Source organism: Octopus sinensis, linkage group LG7, assembly GCF_006345805.1.
Source record: "Octopus sinensis linkage group LG7, ASM634580v1, whole genome shotgun sequence".
NCBI lineage: Eukaryota > Metazoa > Mollusca > Cephalopoda > Octopoda > Octopodidae > Octopus > Octopus sinensis.
In genome coordinates, this window is record NC_043003.1 from 29,416,639 (window position 1) to 29,439,891 (window position 23,253).

Here is a 23,253-nt window from a genome sequence, read left to right on the forward strand (position 1 = left end):
TTAGAGAGAGAGTCAACCTGGATGAGATGCAGTTTGGTTTCGTGCCAGGGAAAAGCACCACCGATGCCATATTTCTGGTGAGACAGCTGCAGGAGAAATACCTAGCCAAAGATAAAACTCTGTACCTGGCTTTCATTGACTTGGAGAAAGCCTTTGACAGGGTCCCCCGATCCCTTATCTGGTGGTCAATGAGGAAACTAGGGATAGATGAATGGTTAGTGAGAGCTGTGCATGCCATGTACAGGGACGCTGTTAGTAAGGTGAGGGTTGGCTACGAGTACAGTGAAGAATTCCTGGTGGAGGTTTGGGTCCACCAAGGCTCAGTCCTCAGCCCCCTCCTATTTATCATAGTCCTCCAGGCAATAACAGAGGAATTCAAGACAGGATGCCCCTGGGAGCTCTTCTATGCTGATGACCTTGCTCTAATTGCTGAATCACTATCAGAACTTGAGGAGAAGTTTTAGGTGTGGAAGCAAGGATTAGAATCGAAGGGCCTTAGAGTCAATCTAGCTAAAACCAAAGTCCTAATTAGTAGGAAGGTAGACAAATCTCAAACGCCTTCAGGTAGATGGCCCTGCTTGATCTGTAGAAAAGGCGTAGGTAGAAACTCTATAAGATGCACCAAGTGTAAGCTATGGACACATAAGAGGTGCAGCAATGTCAAAGGAAGGCTAACTAGGAATATAGTTTTTGTATGTGGCAGATGCTCTGGTGCAATAAACACTGAAAATGCGAGACCAACTTCCGCCACATTCCAGGGAGAAAAACTAGAAATAGTTGATAGTTTCTGTTACCTAGGTGATCAAGTCAGTAGCGGGGGTGGGTGTGCCGAAAGTGTAACTGCTAGAGTAAGAATAGCCTGGGCAAAGTTCAGAGAGCTCTTACCTCTGCTGGTGACAAAAGGCCTCTCGCTCAGAGTAAAAGGCAGACTGTATGACACATGTGTACGAACAGCCATGCTACATGGCAGTGAAACATGGGCCGTGACTGCTGAGGATATGCGTAAGCTCGCAAGAAATGAAGCCAGTATGCTCCGATGGATGTGTAATGTCAGTGTTCATACCCGACAGAGTGTAAGTGTCTTGAGAGAAAAGCTGGACCTAAGAAGCATCAGATGTGGTGTGCAAGAGAGACGTCTACGCTGTTATGGACATGTGGTAAGAATGGATGAAGATAGTTGTGTGAAAAAGTGCCAAACCCTAGCGGTTGAGGGAACCTGTGGAAGAGGTAGACCCAGGAAAACCTGGGACGAGGTGGTGAAACATGACCTTCGCTCTTTAGGTCTCACCAAGGAAATGACCAGAGACCGAGACCATTGGAAGTATGCTGTGCGTGAGAAGACCTGGCAGGACAAGTGAGGCCACAACCCGTGGGCCCTACTTGGGATGTAGTCAGTCCACCTGTGCATACCTTCCTTCTTGGGACACATAACTCTACTTATGAAGACCTGTTGAGTCAAGTGAAAATCAAAGAATCAAATCAAATCAAAATCGAAATCAATCAACATCAATGGAATTTGTAGTTTGTGGTACCAGTGCCGGTGGCACATAAGAGAACCATCCGAACGTGGCCGTAGCCAGCACCGCATTGACTGGCCTTCGTGCTGGTGGCACGTAACAAACACCATCCGATCGTGGCCGTGCCAGCCTCACCTGGCCTCCGTGCCGGTGGCACGTAAAAAACACCATCTGAGCGTGGCCGTTCGCCAGCCTCGTCTGGCACCTGTGTCGGTGGCACATAAAAAGCATCCACTACACTCACGGAGTAGTTGGCATTAGGAAGGGCATCCAGCTGTTGAAACACCGCCAGATCTGACTGGCCTGGTGCAGCCGTCGGGCTTCCCAGACCCCAGTTGAACCGTCCAACCCATGCTAGCATGGAAAGCAGACGTTAAACGATGATGATGATGAGGATGATGATTCTTAGCCATCATAGCTGGAGCACCTTCCGTGCACACGCTTAGCAAATTACTAACATTTAGTCGTACTTTGTGGCATTGCTCTTTGAAGTTGTTAAAAATATCTATCCCTCGCATCCTTTCTTTAAGGGTGCCAGAAGCAAGCACTTCATCAGTTATAGCATAAATAAAATACAATATCTGTGCTGAATCAGTGGAATCTGTTGATTTCATCCAAAGCTACTGAATAATATACATTTTCTTTGTGGATTATATTTTTCAGCTGCTCTGTTACATCACATACCAATTCATGCTGTCGATCTGTATTAGTTTTCCTTGAAAGAGGCACCTCCTTATATTTGTTAGCTTTATCTGGATCTATACATCTTACCACTTCTAAAATACATTCCTTTATAAGTTCTGAATCGATGAATGGTTTACCTTTTTTTCCAAGCAAATATGCAACTTTATACCTTGTTTCTGTTGCACCATTCCCTTGATGTAAACAGAATGGAAAAATTGTCTTTGCTTTTGTTTTCCATCTTTCAGTTTCTGCAGTGCTATCTTTTGAGACTCACCCTCTAATTTGGAATATTTATTGTCTTTATGAAGAGTATAATGCTGCTGTGCATTTAATTTCTTAACCTTTACAATTTCAGTATCACAAAGGAAACAAGACATTTTGCCTCCACTATTCACTAAAAAGTATTGTAATTCCCATTCTTCATTGAAGATCCCATTTTCTTCTTTCAAAGTTCATTTCAATTTCTTCAACATACTTATGGGTTGAAAATTGTTTTTATTCTGAAATACCAATAAAAAATAAAAGAATGATAATGAATTAGTAAGGCTGGTTGCACGCTGACCCAGAAAAAACAATCTCGGATAAGATATGATATACCTACATCCCAAACCATATTCTTGGTCTTGAATTTGGCAATTGTCACTACCATTCGAGAATAAATATCATCTTGATTCGTAATATTCTTTTCTGTAATTAGTACTATTATTTATCATTACCCATATTAATATAGAAATAATGTCAAATATCAACAGTTTTCAATCACAACAATGACAATTGATAACGTCATGACCAAGATTCCAAGAACATGGTTTCGGATGCTGATTGATCGTGTCTTAGCTAAGACCATTTTATCTGGAACAATGTGCAGTAGGCCTAACAGAATAGCAATGAATTTGATCATTGTTACTAATTAAGTCTCAGTAATAAAAAGGAAGTCTGCAAAACAACGCATGCACTGGTGAATGTATGCTTTCAAATGAGGCTGTAACTAACTCAAGCTTACAATCTCACAAGTCACTACGAACTTAGTCACGACTACAGTTAACTGAGTACTAATAGTGCAGACCACAGTGAGGAAGTAGATGAGACAAGAACTCTGCATATATTGTGCATGAAGTCACTGAGTAGTACGTAGCACAAACCATAGCAAGGAGGTATACGAGACAGGAACTCTACATGTATCACGCTTGAGGTCACTCACTCCCACTAGGCTGGTGTGACCAACAAGGAAATGTTGCCTTTATAGCCATGTTGCTTTAAGTTTATATTCATTAGGTTCATACAAAAATGCTTCCACTTTCTGGAAGTGACATCACTGAACTCAGTTATTTTCCCTCTCATATATGTGTGTGTGTATTGTAAATTTATGCATAAAAACTATAGACAAAAACAATCAAGGTCTTAAAAGGAGTGGTTGGCGTTAGGAAGGGCATCCAGCCGTAGAAACATTGCCAGATCAGACTGGGCCTGGTGCAGCCTTCTGGCTTCCCAGACCCCAGTTGCACCGTCCAACCCATGCCAGCATGGAAAGCGGACGCTAAACGATGATGATGATGATGATTAACATTTACATCAAAGGCTGCAGAGGGCCGCACTTGTTGATCTAGGTCGCAGGTTCCCCATCCCTGTCCTTTACCATCACTTTTCCTAATGGTAGCATAACTTCCCATGTATGTAAGTTCCATTTCTGTAGATTTAGTCATCCTTGACTAAGATTACACAACCAGAGATAATGTGGTTAACTGTTTCTTACCCATCTCCGCATATTCTGCATTTACAACATTCACTTTCATTATATGCTTTTAGCGGTTTCTGATGAAGTGTGGGTGGCTTTGACCCTGTTCTTTAATAAAAAATCATTCAGTTTCTGCTCTGAGTCCCTCATATCTTGTCCAGTGATGGGATTTTTCTTTGGCTGTTCCCACTCTGTTCAGATTTTTCCAGTATTGGCCTTACTTTCTTTTTAATCCTGGAAGGCTGTTGTCCCAATTTTAACTTAGATTTAAGCTGTCACACAATTTCTATTGTTGCTTTTCTGTTTATTTCATTACCATATGTTACTGTGTCTTCTGTTTCATAATTGTTGGTTTCCTTGTAGACAAGGGGACAGTTTTTAGATTTCTGTCATCTTTTATCCTTTACATGTTTCAGTTATTGACTGCAGCCATGCTGGAGCACTTCCTTGAAGGGTTTAGTTAAACAAATGATACCAGTTCTTATATTTTCATCTGTTACTTATTTTATTAATCTCTTTCACCAAACTGCCAAGACATGGGAACGTAAACAAACTAACACCAGTTGTAAAGCAGTGTATGGTACAAATGCAAACACTAACACACACACACATATGCAAGCACACGCACACACACACACACACACACACAAGTTTCCAAACAGCTTCCACCTATCAAATTTACACACAAGGCATCAGTTAGCCTGCACGATAGTAGGAGATGCTTGCCCAAGATGCTGTGCAGTGGGACTGAACCTGAAATCACAAGGTTGCAAAACAAGCTTCTTAACCACACAGCTATGCCTACTCCTATTTTTTATCCTTTACTTGTGTCAGTCATTAGACTATGGCCATGCTGGCAATTTTTAGTTGAATGAATTTATCCCAGTACTTATTCTATCAGTTTCTTTTCCCAAACCGCTAAGTTACAAGGACATAAGTACATCAACACTGGCTGTCAAGTTGTGGTGGAGGGACAGACAGACACACACACACACACATTTATTTATACATACAGCAAGCTTCTTTCAGTTTCTTCCTATCAAATACACCCACAAGGCTTTGATCAGCCCAAGGCTATTGTGGAAGACACTTGCCCAAGGTGCCATGCAGTGGGACTGAACCTAGAACTATAGCTATTTGCATTAATTTTCCTTAATTCTGTCAGCTGTTTTTAACATTAAGTTTTTATAATACCATCAAGAGCTCTATGTTTGATTAAAATATCAATATCTATAAAGCTGAAATATGAAAAATTTGTTTGTCTCATTTTGAGATGGGAACGGTTTAAGGGCCAGTAGATGGGGTCAGATTGACTCCAAAATTTACGGGGACATGTAAAAAGAGGCGAGGAAGCGACTGGACTAGGTTAGAAACCCCTATCTCAAAAGCTTTGGTTACTAGGGCAACAAAACCCAGACTTTGCCAAGTGTTTGCTGTTTCTCACTTTTGGATATCACCCTGTCTTCCTTGATCTTTCACTTTCCTTCCTTCCCTCCACTTTTCATCAATATCTATAAAGCTGAAATGCGAAAAAGTTGTTCGATTTCTTGGTTATTTGTCTCATTTTGGGATGGGAATGGTTTAAAGGGAGGTAGATGGGGTCGGATTGGCACCAAAATTACACTGGGGGGTAAAATGGGGTGGGCAATGGTGTGAGGAAGGTTGCAAGTCACTCGGGGCTACCGTTTAGTTGCTATGGTGAGGAATATGGGAAAAATTGAGTTTTATGGGATAGACAGTTTGCGCTGTTTGAATAATGGTGGCTTTTCGTGTTGTTGCAGGGGCTAGATGCAGTTATCTTTAATCTAATCTATAAAATGAAGAAGACGAACGTTGATACAAATTAGATTTTTATGTAAAAAGGGGTCTAAATGTGGCTGGAAGGGGATTAAAATTTACAGGAGGGGGTAACTTGAGGTGAGAAATTGATTGGGAGACGTTTTGGGGCACTACAGTGGTTGCTTTGCTGTGAAAACAGGGATTTTATTGATTTTTGGGGACACTTGGAGGCCTGGATTGGACACCTTTTGCCTGATTTCAATCAAATTTTCAACATGGTGTAACAGGATCTGGAATTGGTATTAGTGAAGGGGTGTCCGATCCAATCCTGTCACATTCAATTTAGTTAAATATAACAGACGAAGTCAGGTTATCTGGGAAAGACAGCAAATGTTGTTTATTACTCGTGATGGTGTACGTATTTCTGAGGGGAAATGACAGCCGAATCTTTGTACTGCTTCTTGTTGGTTGATTGAAGTGATTCGATGTGGTCCGTTGCTAAGCCGGTGTAGAGTTCTCAGAGACTACCAAATGCACGTCTGTTCACGAGGGCTGAAAGTGCCAGAGAGAGTGAGTGAGTGGTCTGTGTTCTAGGGGTCAGTTTCCCGCACATGCGCATGGGGAAGACTTCCGGTGGCCACACGGAAGTAGTCCCATTCTGCGCATGCGCACTGAACCTTACACAGCAGCATCACTACAATGGTAAAGTGAAAGTGGATTTGTAATTTAAGCGTGGAAAATGGGTTCAAAATTTTGAAAATTAAGGCAAGATTTAAGAAACAGAAAGGAAGCAACAGAAAGTAACAACCACAGCCTCACCCACACATAGAGCGGGTCACCTTAAGCTAGTATGATATATAATTGCAGAATTTAAGGATCTTTTCACTTTGACTGGCAGATTTTTTAAAAAATTTCTTTGTAACTAAACACGTTTACACTTCATATACTGGTAGAATGTGTTACATAAAACATCTTTCTCTCTTGGCTTTCTTGAGAAAATTCTGTAGAAAAAAGATAACCTTCCCTCCACTCCTAACCCTAACCCTAACCATAACCATAACCCTAACCCCACATATATAAAAAAATAAAAAAATTTTACGGAAAGTGGCGATCTTCAAATGTAAACAAATGCATGTGTGTGGCCATAAACTCAGGGGTCACTCGTAAACAGAGCTGGATAACAAAACCATTCCTTCTTTAGTGTCCACCCATAATTATGACTCTAGTATCAATCTATTGCATTTCAATCTGTTTTAGGGTTAGGGTTAGGGGTGGGGGGAAGGGTATCTTTTTCTTCAGAAATGTAAATAAACCCAATCTGTTTCTTAAATGAATATATAATATGTAATGTGTGTATCTGTGCAACAGAGAGGGAAATTAAAACTGCATATGTTGTGAACTTAGAATATGTGTTTATTAATAAAAGTTTAATAACGATAATATTTTATTCATACAAACGTAACTGATATGAAATATGTCATAAATAACAGTGACAAACTGAGATGACACCGCATTGACAAACAACAGCAGAAATTGTATTCACCTCAATAGACGTCATTGATTGGTTGAAATTGCTGAAATGCAAGAAATTTAACAAGAAATAGCTTACAAACTACAAAATTTTCTCAAGAAAACCAAGAGAAAAAAGTGTTTTATGTAACACACTACCAGTATACGAAGTTTAAAAGTGTTTAGTTACAAAGAAATTATTTTAAAAATCTACCGGTCAAAGTGAAAAGAACCGAATTTCATTGAGTCTGTTGCTTGCTAATTCTTTTGGAAATTATCTTTAACCATTGCAGAAGGAAAAAAAGACCAACAGCAGAAAGGTCTGCCAGAGTGGCTCTATATCTCTGAGTTCTTTAAGCGACACAACTGTTTTGGAAGCACTTGTGTCAAAAAGGCTGTGGAGAATTTGCTGCAACTTGAAAAATTTTTCCTAAGTGGAGTGCCAGCACCATCAGCAACTCCTTCCTGTACAGGTAAGATTCTCAGGTGTTGTATGAATGTATGTGTGTGTGTGTGGTGTGTGTGTGTGTGTGTGTGTGTGTGTGTGTGTGCATGCCTGCATGTGTGTGTCTGTCTGTCATTATTCTGTTTTATTTCAAGATTTCTTGCCAATAGAGAAAGAGTCAGCTTCTAACCTTGATTCAAGGTTCCTTCATTGGAGTTTCAACACCAATAACATGGTATTTTTGTATGAAAGGTGGCGAGCTGGCCGAAGCGTTAGCACGCCAGGCGAAATGCTTAGCAGTATTTCGTCTGCCGCTACATTCTGAGTTCAAATTCCTCCGAGGTCGACTTTGCCTTTCATCCTTTTGGGGTCAATTAAATAAGTACCAGTTATGTGCTGGGGTCGATGTAATCGACTTAATCCATTTGTTTGTCCTTGTTTGTTTTCTCTGTGTTTAGCCCCTTGTGGGTAGTAAAGAAATAGGTATTTTTGTATGTATATATGTATGTATGTATGTATATGTGCAGTTTTCTATGTTTTGTTTTATGTATGTCTTCTTATGCATATACTTGCATACATAGACATGCTCATATATGTATGTGTGTGTGTGTATGTGTGCATGTGTCTGTCTGTCTTCTCTTTTTCTTTTTAATTTAGAGTAAACTTTGACTGGTCACTTACTTAGTAACAAGATTGTGAAGGTGAATATCTTGTTTTAACTGCCATCTTTTAAATGTTGACAAGGTCTTGCAAGCATGCATGGCCTATTCATTAGGGTGTTATACTCACAGTCTTGAGATTGTGGTTTCCCTTCCTAGAATAGGTGGTGTGTTGTGTTCTTGAGCGAAGCATCTCATCTCACATTACTCTGTAATCACTTTGACACCTGATGTGTGATACACTGTGTGCACCTGTCCAGGCAATATTGATTTGATGGAGGGCGTGAGCTAATGTATAGCAGAAACATTTGATTATTATAAACAAACGTTTTGTGCAGTAAGAAATTGCAGAGCCATCTTTCTCAAATTATGAGAAACTACCTTCACATGGGTATATGAATGTATGTATGTATGTATGAATGTATGTATGTATATGAATGTGTTTCTGTATTAATGTATGTATAAATATATCTATTTATTTATGTGTCTATGAATGTATTTAGATATATATATGTATCTATGCATGTGTATAAATGTATTCTTGTGTGTGTATGGATGTGTGTATGTATATATATGTATCTGTGTGTGTGAATGTATTAGGGTATGTATGTCTTTTTTATCCTTACACCTTTTAATTCCAGTGGTGCCTTGGACAAAAGCTTCCCTTGAACCTGCTGTGCAGCCAGCTGTGATTGGGGAAATACTGTTGCTACTTGCAAATCTACATTATGACTGCGTGCGAACCCATGAGAAGTTGAGACGAGAAATTGACATAACTGAATATATCACATGCCAGATTGATGAAATGGGTGAAAAGAAGCTGAAAACTATAGCTGCTGCTGTCCAAATGGGTAACAGCTTTTGTTGTCATTAGAGAGTGTTGATGATGACAGGGATGAAGGTTATGTTTGTATGATGATGACAATTATATAGTATTGGGTTGTCCGGAAAGTTTGTGTCGATTTTTAAAGGAAAGAAAAAGGTCAATAAATACTTGCCATTACATTTTTAATCAACCAAATATGAACCATTTTGTTGCACAATGCGTCTCCATCTTTCCTTTAACTTGAAAATACCCTCTTCCCAGATTTGAGGTGGTTTCATGGCAAAGAATTCATCAAGATATCTTTTTACGTCATCCAAGGAATTGAAATTTTTACCATTAAGACTATTCAGCAGAGACCTGAATAAGTGGAAATCTGAAGGAGCAATATCTGGTGAATGTGGAGGGTGGGGTAACACATCCCAGCCGAGCTGCAGCAATTTTTGTCTGGTTCCCAAAGCATCAAGTGCCGAAAATGAACTTTCTTATCTTCCATTTTAAAGGGTTACAGAATTAACACAGGTTATAGGAACATAAACCTTCTTCCATGAAAAGATAACTTAAACTGTGCTCTAAATGGAGGTGTAGTCAAATCCTATTTTATGGACTTGACCATGTTCTAAAATAAGTCAAAAGGTAAGCTACTATAAATTGGCACAAACTTTCTGGACAACCCAATAGAAGTGTTTTGTTTTCTTATACTTCATTACTCTTGTCTTGTCCAGTCAATGATTGTTATGTTACAGCATTTCTATTTCACACTTCTGTATTACATTGCATGTGTTACACTGCTCCTAAGTTACACTACTTCTATGCTACTCTTCATCTATGCTACACTAGTTCTATGTTACATTGCCCCTATATTATACTACTGTTACACTGTTCCTATGTCACATTACTTTGATGTTGCACTACTTCTGTGTTGCATTGCTCCTGTTACACTGCTCTTTTGTTATACAGCTTCTATGTTACATTACTTCTCTGTTACATTCATTCTATATTACATTACTTCCATGTTACATTACTTCTGTTATTTTACAAGAGTGGGCTGAAAAGTTTATAGGCCAACTATGAAGGAGTGATGCTAGAGCTGTGAAATCTTGCATACATTAATTTCAACACTTATTAATTACTGCATTGTTTCTTTCCAAATAAATTCACGTCTGACTGTTCAAAGAAGACTTAAAAAGTTACTAGTAGTGACTTCTGTTGAAAATCAACAAAATTTGGCATCATGGTGTTATCAAGTACCTGCAGAAAAAGATTCTAGCTCCCAAGGATGTTTATGCTGACATGGTTGCTACATTAGGGGATGATGCTCCAATTTTATCAACAGTACAGAAGTGGGCAGCTGAATTTAAGAGGGGAAGGAGAGTCTTAATGATGACCCAAGGTCTGGATGTCCTGAAACTGCCATCACCAACAAAAACATTGATTGTGTCCACCACATGGTGATGGATGACAGGCACTTGACTATAAATCAAATAGTCAATGCTATTAACACATCCTGTGAGAGAGTTGAGAATATTCTGCACAATGAACTTGGCATGACAAAAGTTTCTGCTCAGTGGGTGCCATATCTTCTGACACCTGACCAAAACAGCACCAGGCTGATCATATCACGGGAAAATCTGACATTGTTTGAGGCGGATCCAGCTGATTTCTTTGAATATTTCATAACCAAGGATGAGTGTTGGGTTTATCAGTTTGAGCCAGAGACAAAGTGACAATTGATGCAGTGGAAATACCCCTCCTCACATACTCTAAAGAAGGCCAAGATTGTTTCATCTGCAGGAAAGATGATGCCATCAGTTTTTTGGAATGCTAAAAGCATTGCATTTATTGACTATCTTCAAATGGGCCATACCATCAATGGAGAGTACTATGCCAACCTGCTGAGGCAGTTACAAAAGGCTATCAAGACCAAATGGCCACAAAAACTGACAAAAGGAGTCATGTTTCATCAGGACAGTGTTCCAGCACACAAGTCCTTAGTTTCAATGGCTGCTGCGCATGGATTTGACTTTGAACTGGTTGATCACCATCCTGTTCTCCTGATTTGGCCATATCTAACTATCATCTGTTCCTCAACATGAAAAGCACTTGGCTTGGAACCAGTATCGCAGTGATGATGATGATGCAATATCTGCTGTTGATGACTTTTATGAGCAACAGGATGAAAGCTTCTTCATGAATGGAAGAAGTGTGTGTACAACAAGGTGGACTATATTGAAAGCTAAACCTCACTTGGTCATATTCCGTGAGAGTATCTTTGTTGAGCCTGTGAACCTTTTAGCTAACCCTCATACACTACAACTATGATAATCTGTTCCTATGTTACACTACTAACATGTTACATTACTTCTGCTCTAATGTTACACTGCTTCTATGTTACACTGCTTCTGTGATACACTACTTCTGTGTTATGTTATTTTGATACCAGCCACTCTTTTGTGTTACATTCCCTTATTACAACGCTTGTGAAAATATCCAAATAACATCAATACAGTAAAATCACAAGATAATTCTCCCTTCCACTTTCACAAACATTCAGATTTTAGTATCAACCTGGACCCTGCCACCTTTCATCATCTTTCCTGACTTACAAACCACAGATCCCGTTCACACATTTACCAACTAATTGACAAAAATTCGCCACAGCCACCATCACCATTGCCAACACTGCTAACACATGACCACCAGCACCAGCACCATTAACACTATGTCACATGACCAAACCACCAACTTATGCAAAATAATAGTAGTTTACTGCCATCTTAGTTTAATATCTTTTTGTTGTTGTTGTTGTTAGAGCATAATAAATTCCGACAGAAGAACCTTCCATGCTTTATGAAAAATCAAAACTTGCAACGTATATATGGGAATTGCCAGAAGAAGATGAATATCGCGCAAAACTACAACAAGCTCCTTAACGAAGACATTGAATACTCTACAGCACAATTGTTAGTGCACTTTCATGTTACCTGTTGTTGATGTTGTTGTTGTTGTTCAGCCCTTATTTCTGTTCAAGCAAGCCTATTATTAAAGATGTTCTGGCCCTGACCATACTACTTTATTTATAGACAGGCACATAGCCTTGTGGTTAGAGTTTTGGGGGTTCATAGTCATAAGGTTGTGGGTTTAATTCCTGGAGCAGGTGGCACTTTGTGCCATACTATGGAGTGAGACACTTCGTTTCACACTGCTTTAGGCTACTCAGGTGAAAATTAGTAGCAGCCAGTTGGTAGTGCAGCCTTTTCTCTCTCCATTTAACATGTCCTTGATATTTCATTGAGTCAAGGATGGTGAAGTAGAGAGGATGTCTAGGCTGTGTCTGCTTGCAGCTACATAGGCATCTAAAACAATTAGGGAAAACATATTCTACTCACTTGATGGAATTAAGAAGTAATTAATAGTTTGGTTATAATCTCACATTAACTTGCAAAATTAGATGGAAATAAAATTTTACAAAAAATTCAAATTACGATGAACGTAAACAAGCAAACGAAGTTTGCTTTCGAAGCATTGAGATGTTTTAGAAAGTTAAAGAAGTTAAAGGAGGCAGTGAGCTGGTAGAAACATTAGCACGCTGGGCGAAATGCTTAGCAGTATTTCGTCAGCTGTTACATTCCAAGTTCAAATTCCACCGAGGTCGACTTTGCCTTTCATCCTTTCGGGAAGGCGGAGAGCTGGCAAAACCATTAGAACACCGTGCAAAATGCATAGCGGTATTTTGTCTGCCGTTATGTTCCGAGTTCAAATTTCCGCTGAGGTCGACTTTGCCTTTCATCCTTTCAGGGTCGATTAAATGAGTACCAGTTACACACTGGGGTCGATATAATTGACTTGATCCATTTGTCTGTCCTTGTTTGTCCCCTCTGTGTGTAGCCCCTTGTGGGCAGTAAAGAAATAAGATAGTTAAAGAAGTGATTTTAAATTCTCAAACACAAGATAATGCTAATAATATAGCCTGAACAGAATATCAGTTGTAAATTCTGTTCATCAAAGAGTAAAATAATGAAGATTACTGAATTGGTGTACTCTACCGGCCTAAGATGTCTTAGGAAACTAGAAAAAAAAAGCACTGCAGTCCTTGTTTTATAGGGTTTTATTTATCTAGCAGTATTAATCAATCTATTTGAGTCTGGTGCATTGCTGTGGCTAATCTCATTTCTCTGTTTAAATTCCTCTAGTGAAATTTGAAAATGAATAAATTGCCCCTTATCAAGTCTATATTTATTATTATTTCAGCTACATCTTTGTACAGTTGCAGCCACTGTACCAATAATGCAAGTGTTTGTTTATTTGACAGACCATTGGTGGAAGAGAAAATGAAGTTAGAGAAAATTAATATTGACAGAATCGTTGCTGCTTTCAACGAGGTAAGATACATCCTATTCTCTCTCTCTCTTTCTTTCTCTCTCTCTCTTTCTTTCTCTCTCTCTCTCTTTCTCTCTCTCTCTCTCACATACACACACATGCACATACACATTCACATGTGTGTGTACATTTACTGTTGTTATTATTATTATTATTATTATTATTATTATTATTATTATTATTATTATCGTTGTTGTTGTTATTGAAGCTCCAGCGTTTGGCGATGGACTTGGTAAACACCCACAAAGTTATCAACCACCTCACCAACAACAACACTGAACACCTTTTTGATCTCCATGTGTCCAACATATGTGGACATGCCTACAAAGTCAGAAAACAGCACAGCTCTCATGACTTTCAGAAACATTTTTTCATGCTCAGAATTGCTGAAGCATGGAACAAACTGCCTGTGTCAGTTGTTGACTGCCATGACACTGCATCCTTTAAGGCCCTCATGCTTTCCGAAATCCGCCGAAACTACACCTGATTGTCCCCCTTCCATACTCATACACATATGTGTATGTCATGACTCATGCACTGTTCTTTTCCTGACGCTTGTACATTACCCTATGTACTATACATACACTTTAGATGAGTTGTAGTGCACCTGAGCACTGTACACAATGTTTTATTATTATTATTATTATTATTATTATTGTTGTTGTTGTTATTATTCTTTCATAACACAGTGTAGGTAAAATGCACCAGAGTCTTTAGTTATTTGTCAAGTCACAACAAGGACCTCAGACAGATAATACTTTCCTTAACCCTTTCGTTACCAAACTGCCCAAAGCCGCCCGAAAAAAATTTTGGTTAATGTGACCAAACCGCCCAAAGCCGCCCGTATTTACCTATTCATATTTAAATGAGAATATCAGAGCAAATCTCTTTAGTACATTTGTGAAAACATGTGATTATACTTCGTAAACAGTTCATCTACAGTTTTGTACAACGATCGACATGTAATTTCAATTCCCTGAATTTTGGGAGATTTTTTTCCACATTTTTTTCGGCATCGATTTTTCTTCAACTTTGAAAATGGATAGGAGTTTCATGTTATCAAGCATTGATTCCGAATTGGAAAATTTGTGAAGCAAATATTGGGTACTGTTGTGGATTTAGTTTTTATACAGGGAAACTAATGTTAGTCAGCATGGCTTCGGGTATGATGTGGTCTGGAAGTTATTGTTTGAAGCGATCAATGCGGAAACAAACTTACACAGAATGTAAACAAACACAAAATGGGGGTTCAAATTTCGGAAAATTTGTGAAGCAAATACTGGGTACTGCGTGGATTTAGTTTTTATACAGGGAAAATAATGTTAGTCAGCATGGCCTAGGGAACGATGTGGTCTGCAATTTATCACTTCCATACCATAACCAGGGCCGTATATTATTTTTTGACCGATTTCTTTAGTTCGGTCAAACTTGCGGTGGATTCCAGTATTTCAGTTTATTCCACCTTTATGGTACACCTGTTGTGCATTAAATTCAACTGATGATATAGTGATGTGCACAATTCTTCTTTATCAAAATTTTGTTGCATACCCATTTGAATATTAGCTGATGATTCATTTTCTATGGTGATGTTTAAACAAAATTTTAATATTTTTACCTTTTGCTCAATTTAAAATTTTAATATTTTTAGCTTTTGCTCAATTTACCTGGATTTACCTGTAATTAAAGTCACTTTGAGACAAAAGTTATGCAATAGAATTGATTAAGAACCCTTTCTTTAATTATGTTCCAAATATCACATTAATATATGTTGATAAGTAAAAAAGTTACAGTTATTTAATGAAACAAGCCTAGATTCATGATTATTTTAGAATTTAATTGAAACTCATGAGGGGTGTATTTTGGTCAGAAATATAGTAACGAAAGGGTTAAGATTTGCGCTGTGCCCAATAAGGCTGCTTTTTGCAAAACATCAATCTTGCATGGGATTTCAATTGCCTTAAGAAGTCTTGAGTTTCAATGCGATTGAGCCTAAAGCTCCGATCACCACTGGTATCACTTTTACGTTACTCTTTCACTTTCCATACAGTCTTGCCATTTCTACTTTCAATTCGGAGTACTTGGGGATTTTTTTAACCTCTTTACTCACAACATTCATGTCATTTGGTATGGCTACAATAATAATAATGGATGTAGCCATTATTATTATTACTGAGTGAGAGAGCAGTGCATGTCATCAAAGTGACACTGGGGTAAAATATGCAAAGCCCAGTATACCTATCATGACTACCCATCTGAGAAGGGTACACTAAGCACATACATCAGAACCATGTGTGCGTGACATGGTGATCTCATAGCAAGATAAACTGCACATGACCTTGCAGTAGGGGACCCAGTTAGAATTTTCTTCTGATCGAGTAACCCATTCCGCTCAAAAGGTCCCTGAATAAGGGTTGTTTAAGGATGTTGAACGAAACACCCATATTTCCAGAGGTGAATTATTCAAACCCCAAAGAATCCCTCTCAACACATGGCTATGATGCTCCCCCACTACTTCTGCTCATGATCAGAGATGCACTGCACATATCATCAGCCACTAAGGGACATGCTCAGCTGGTTAAGGTCAAACAACTGACATGCAAATCTGTGGTATTGAGCAGAATATTTGCTGTAGCCCATCTTTTATACCAAGCCAAAACAAAGTACATGATAACACTTCCAATCAGTTAAGATCAGAAGCCACGAAAGCCACTGCTTGGTACTGCATCAGGGCATTTATTACTGCCGCCGCCGCCGCCACCACCACCACCATCATCATCATCATCAAGACAGCGAGCTGGCAGAATCATTAGCATACTGGATGAAATGCTTAGTAGTATTTCGCCCATCACTACATTCTGAGTTCAAATTCTGCCGAGGTTGACTTTGCCTTTCATCCTTTTGGGGTCAATAAAATTAGTACCAGTTAAGTGCTAGGTTCGATGTAATCGACTAGCTTCCTTCCTCCAAAATTTTCAAAGCTTTGTGCCTTGAGTAAAAATTATAATAATTATTTTCATTAAGGTGGCAAGCTGGCAGAATCGTTAGCAGGCTGGGCAAAATGCTTAGCGGTATTTCGTCTGCTACATTCTAAGTATTTCGTCTGCTACATTCTAAGTTCAAATTCTTCTGAGGCCGACTTAGCTTTTCATCCTTTCGTAATCAATAAATTAAGTATCAGTGAAACACTGGGGATGATGTAATCAACTAGTCTCCTCTGCTCAAATTTCAGGCTTTGTGCCTTTAGCAGAAAAGATTATTATTATTATTATTATTATTATATTATATTATTATTATTATTATTATTATTATTATTATTATCATCATCATCATTATTATTATTATTATTATTAATATTATTATTATTATTCTATGTTTGACTTTTGCTTTATGCCTGTAAAAGTTGGCTCCAAGTCTCACCCAGAGACCTCAAGAGACAACAGGTTGGAAGTTCACGTTGTTGTTATGCCTAGTGTGCCATATATTTGGTTTTTTTTTTTTTTTGGTGTTGTATAAAATTTAAAAAAAAAAAAAGTTTGTTTTAAACCTTGGGATTACATAGAGAATATTTTGCGTAGGATATGAGCAGTTCCCATGAACACTATCTTTTGAATTTCTGCCATTTTGGGGTTTCCTGGTATCTGAGTTAGGTAGCGATCAGCTCCTTTCGCTATCATTTCCAGGGCACCTATGACAACAGGTATTGTTTTAGTCTTCAGGTTCCACATTTTGCTGATTTCTATTTCAAGATCTTTATATTTGCTCAGTTTTTGGTAGGTCTTCACAGATACGTTTATATCGATTGGGACAGTCATATCAATGAGGAGGCATGTTCTTTGTCTGAAGTCTTTCAATATGATGTCTGGCCTATTTGCATCTATCTTTCTGTCAGTTTGAATGGTGAAGTTCCAGAGGAGTGAGATGTGTTCATTTTCAAGCACTGGAGGTGGATTGTGTTCCCACCAGTTTTTTTCATGGGGCAAATCCAGGTTTTTGTAAATTACCCAGTGAATATATTGTGCAGCTCTATCATGCCTGTTGTGGTACTCTGTAGGCGCTAGAAGACTGCATTTGGAGACAACATGATCAATGGTTTCATTTTGTTGTCAGCATACACATGTTGGGCTACTGCCGTTCTTTAATATGTTGGCCTGGTAGTTTCTTGTTGGTAGGCATTGATCTTGAGCTGCTATGATAAACCCTTCTGTTTCAGACTTTAAGCCAGAGGCCATTAGCCATTGATGGGTCAGGACTTTGTCAATACCTGCATTATTCGCTCTCTTTGGGTATTTGCCATAGAGAGGTTTTTCTTGCCATTTATTATTCAGAATATCTAAGGCCGCAGTTTTGGCACGGGTTTTCATGCGCCTAGCTTTTTCTGTGCTTGTTTCTTGTATGTCTATCTCTAATTCCGAAATTTGTTCTATTCGGAATTCACTTAGATATTCCTTTGCCTGTTTTGTTACTGAGTATGATGCTTTCTTGTTTTCATGTTTTGAGACTAGTTTTAACATCCAGTCCTCAGACTTTTTCAGGTAGGTGTCTAGGCCAATTGTAGCAATCTTCCTTGTTATTGCCAGTTGCAAAAGACCACGGCCTCCCTCTTTTCTTGGCAGATAAAGTCGTTCTGTATCTGCCTTAGGGTGGTGCATTCTATGCATTGTCAACAGTTTTCTTATTTTTCTGTCGAGCTGACATATTTCAGTAATTGACCAGTTAACGATATTGAAACTGTAAGTCACGACTGGTATGGCTATTATTATTATTATTATTATTATTATTATCATCATCATCATCATCATCATCATCATCATCATCATTATTATTATGATTATTATTATTATTATCATTATTATTATTATTATTATTATTATTATTATTATTATTATTATTATAATAATATTATTATTATTATTATTATTATTATTATTATTATTTAGTGAGAGAGCAGCACATGCCCTGAAAGTGACACTGGGATGCAAATATATGAATCCCAGTGTACTATCATGACTACTCATCTGATAAGTTTGTACTAGACACATGCATCACAACCATATGTGTGCAACATAGTGATCTTATATCAAGACAAACAGCACACGACCTTGCAGGTGGGGCCCAGTTAGAATTTTCTTCAGGTTGAGTAGCCCATCTCAAAGGTCTCCGAATAAGGATTGTGTAAGGCTGATGAATGAAACACCATGTTTCTTGAGCTTAATTATTCAAATCTCAGAGAATCCCTTTCAACACATGGTTATAATACCCCACTACCACCACCACTCCTGCTTGTAATCAGCCACTAAGGGACATGCTCAACTGATTAAGGTCAAACAAATAAGACAAGCAAATCTGCAGTATTGTACAGAATATTATTGTAATCCTTCTTTTACACCAAGACAAAGCATGTACATGGTAACCAGCTTAGATCAGAAGCCATGAGATCCACTTCCTGATATTACATATTATTATTATTATTATTATTATTATTATCATTATTATTATGATGATGATGATGAGGATGAGGATGCTAGTGCATGCTAATTTAGTTAGCAGGTATTTCATCTTGAAATTTAGCGACAACAAGTCTTCTCAAACTCCAAGAATCTTCCATAGGATTCTTGCAGAATATAGGGTGGTACTTTTCTGCAGGTCAACAATGCGAGTTTCAATTCTAATCTCTTTCAGTCTTTTAGGTAGCATTTTGAGAGTTGTGCCAAGTACACCATTTACTACAGGAATAATTGTTGTCTCAGTCTTTCACAGTCTCCTCAGTTTTCTTACTAAATCCTAATATTTCTCAAGTTTTTCAATTTCCTTGGTATTGACTCTTCCATGACAGGGAATTACAAAGTCAATGATCTTACACCACTTGTTTATTTTGTCCTCTATAATCATATCTGGTCTTCTTGCTTCAATAATAAAGTCAGTCTTTATGGCGAAGACCCACAATATCCTGTAATTATTTTCTATCACACCTATGCTTTGTGTTCTGTTATTTTGAAACCACACTCTCAGCTAATATCCCAATGTATTCTTTTGCCTACACAGTCATGCCAATGCTTATGCTCTTTTCATGCTAGCATACTGCACTCACTCAAAAGATGATTGATTCCTTTGTCTCCTTTCCGTCTGAACAAAACGCCATCAGACTTATGTGAGCATGGAGAGGTAAATGTTAAAAACAATGATGATGATGGTGATGATGCATGCGTGAACATATATCTGTGTATGTGACTTTTCCATTACAAATATATGTCAATGAATTATATTGTTTTCATTTTTCCAGCAATTACAGGAAACATGTTTCACTCTTGTATAGTCTTCTTAGCAAAACCTGTCAAGAGTTGTCTCTTACTACTTGGTAAAATGGAAATAGTATTTAGTCATTGGCTGTTCTTTCCTTTTCCATACTTACTGAATATTTATTTCCAGTTAGGTTGTTAATGCCGTCTTTGCTAAATACACCAACACCAATCTCACTATTGTTTTACATGTGAAAGGTATCTCTAAATCATAGATATAATAGCCAAACTACTATTGTTATTGAGCTGTTTGAATTTTGTTATCCTGTATTTGCGGTATCTGCAGAGCAAGGAAACACAGGCTGAAACATTAAAGCGACTTGAGGTGGCCAAAGCGCACAATATGGAAGCTAAAAGACTTACTGATGAGGAGAGAAAAAATATAAAAAGAAACATCAAAGATATGTACGAAGAACTTGAAACACTCAGGTAAGTGATGGTGGTGGTTGCAGTGGTTCTTGCTGCTGCTGTTTTTGTTTTGTTGCTGTTGTTGTTTTGCTGCTATTGATGTAGTTGTTGTTGATGTTGTTGTTATTGCAGTTGTTGTTGCTGTTGATGTAGTCGTTGTGGTGGCAGTTAATGTGGTCGTTGTCGTTGTGGTGTTTGTTGTGATTGTTCTTGTGTTTGTAGTTGTTGTGGTGGCTCTGGTCTTTGTGCTTGTTGTTGTTGTTGTTGTTAACTCACCCAAGGGTTAGCCTTGTTACCACTCCAATCATGACCATCTTGCCTTACATTCAATTTTTTCGGGTACAGTGCATCTAAAATTGCAGTATAAAATCTATCCTTCCTTTTCTCACGATGGCAGTGAGTTATTTGAAGAGATTTGCCTGTTATTTCAATCAGGCCAAGAGACCATACAGTGGTTCTTGTATTCACTTATCATGTAAGTAATAAACTTGGAGGTAGATTTAATCCATCCTGATCCAGTTTAAAACCCTCAGTTGGCCCTTGGCTGTCATTAACTGAGTCCACCGCTTTATGGTAAGTATTTTAACCCTGTCTCTGGTCTGGGAATATCTTGGTGTGTTGCTGCTTTCTACTGTTGTTACTCATGAGTTGTGGTTTGTTTCCTTCCTTTCTTCTTCCCAACAATCTTTCAAGCCCATAAAATCTCATGAGCTCTGCCTTTTCTCTTAAGTTAAATTATGTCTCATGCCTAAAGGCATATTAAAGTCTGTCTCAGACCTATAGGCTTATCAAAATCTATCTTGGATCTACATGCTTGTCAAATTCTGCCTAAGACCTATGGGTTCATTAAAGTTTGTCTTGAACCTAGGAGCTTATTAAAGTCTAGTATAAGTCCACAGGGCTTATTAAAGGATGTCTCAAACCTACAGACTCCTTAAAGTCTGTATCAGGCCTACAGGTTTATTAAAGACTGTCTTAGGCTTACAGGCTTATCAAATCAGTGCTTAAGTCAGTTTCCATGGCATACACAAGGTGTTTGGGCTAAATTTGAGAGTTTTCACAAAAGGAAAAGAAAATACAAAAAGTAAAATAATTAAAAAAAATCAAAATATATGAATTTGATTGTAGCTTGTAGATAACAATTTATTCAAAGTAGCTACCCTCAGATTCCATCACACACTCAAAACAGCTTTGGAACCTAGTATATGTATTCCTCATTGTGTCTGTAAGAATATTTTCAAACAAGCAGTTGGTGTCTTTCTCATCCATGCATCACACGAAGTAATCCATGGGATTACAATTCGAAGAATTAGGAGGTCAGAAATTGGGGTTGCAGAAATTGAAGAAATTCTCTGTCACCCACTTCTGACTCTTTCCAGGGCTATGACAAGGAACTGAATCCCGCTGCCACACATATAGCCTTCCAGCAGCAACCCAGTGATTGACCATAGTCTGCAACAGCTTCACCTAACCATCTGAATTGAGCCTAAGGCCATGTTCAAAGACATGGGATGAAATACGGTGTACACACACAGTCAGAATGCCTGCTGTATCCCTTCCTGCTAGCCACTGTCTCATAGTCTCCATTGCAGCTGTCTGTGTCACATCTTACTGCCTTTATGGCATTCACAGAGCATTGAGCATAAGCCATTATGTTGGCGTTCTAATACCTGGCTTGAATCATCATGATGTAGATAACTCTTTTCTAATATTAAGATGCCTTCCAGTCTTCCTTGTCAGCTAAGCTTTTCTCAACTACAAATTTAATCTTTCTGCTCTCCTCCAATACCTTTGACTGTTCACCAATTCATCAAGCTGTTTCTGTAAAAAGGAAACACAAAAGAATCACCAAATTTAGCCCAAATACCATGTAATTGACTGAGAGTACAAGACTTCCCTCTCAGTGGGGAGAGGGACATCTGCATGGTCATACCCAAGCTACTGATGGTAATCATTTCGGCTGAGTGTACTGGAGCAATGTGAAATGAAGTGCCCTCTCTGAAGGTACACCCTGCTACATGGTTCACATGACTTTATAATCATGAAGTCAATACCCTTAACATTGAATAACTTTCATAATGAGTCATATATATGTATATATATATATATATATATATATAAAAAGGAAATGAAGAAAATGCTGACAAAATAATTTAAGTAAGGGAGAGTGTATTTAATTAGGTGAAAGTTCTTTTTACCGGTTGCGTATTTGTTATGCTTATCAAAAGATATTTTTTAAGAGAGATAGAGTTCCTTTCTGATAGATTTTTTCTCTTATCTGACTTTATGTTGGGTTTACTGTCTCTTATATGTGAAAAAAGAGGCTCTAGAGTTGTTTAAGATTTGCTTGGTTTCGCGCCTAAAATTTCTTGTGGACAATGGTCAATACAATTTTGATTGGTCATTATAAAGGGGTCACGTGAATGTTTGAATGGAAGTTGGTGTTGGGGTAAGAAAATAGGCTCCAGAGATGTTAAAATTTGGCTAGTGTCGCGCCTAAAATTTCTTATTGGTCATAATAAAGAGGTCACGTGGATGTGGTCATAATAGAGAGGTCACGTGAATGTTTAGAGTGAATGTTGATGTGGGTGGTGTATGGAGTTTTCGAAAATAGCTTTGTTGAAAATTCTTATTGTTCAGGCTGGTCAGTAGACGTCATGTGGATATTTTAAATAGCTTTTTAGCACGTAGTTAAGGAGTGTATTTTCTGCTTGACTGAATTTGAGCTGGATAAGTAAGTTCGTTTAGGACAGGAAGAGCTATATGTATGTATGTGTGCGTGTGTGCGTGTGCGTGTGTGTGTGTGTTTATATGTATGTTGGGGCGCGCGCGTGTATATATGTGTGCGTGTGTGGGTACAATTTTCAATATTTATAGTTCTGCTGGCCTTGTGCCTGTATCGGGAAGCAACGTGTTTGTGTGAAGTCAATATTTACAGTCCTTTCCAAAAAATAGTGTTGGATGTTTTGCACCCGTATCAAATTATGTGTATGTGTGGAACCATATATTTGCGTGTGT

The 23,253-nt window shown here is 38.2% G+C and overlaps 1 protein-coding gene across 1 annotated transcript in view; it reads left to right on the top strand.

Annotated features, from left to right (window-relative positions):
- Positions 1–23,253, top strand: part of LOC115214361 (restin homolog) — an 88,381-nt gene that overhangs the window by 16,400 nt on the left and 48,728 nt on the right. The window contains exons 4-8 of the mRNA XM_029783555.2: positions 7,518–7,697; positions 8,970–9,179; positions 11,964–12,114; positions 13,464–13,533; positions 20,114–20,256. Of these exons, the coding sequence (XP_029639415.1) occupies positions 7,518–7,697; positions 8,970–9,179; positions 11,964–12,114; positions 13,464–13,533; positions 20,114–20,256 (754 nt within the window). The remainder of the gene's footprint in view (positions 1–7,517; positions 7,698–8,969; positions 9,180–11,963; positions 12,115–13,463; positions 13,534–20,113; positions 20,257–23,253) is intronic.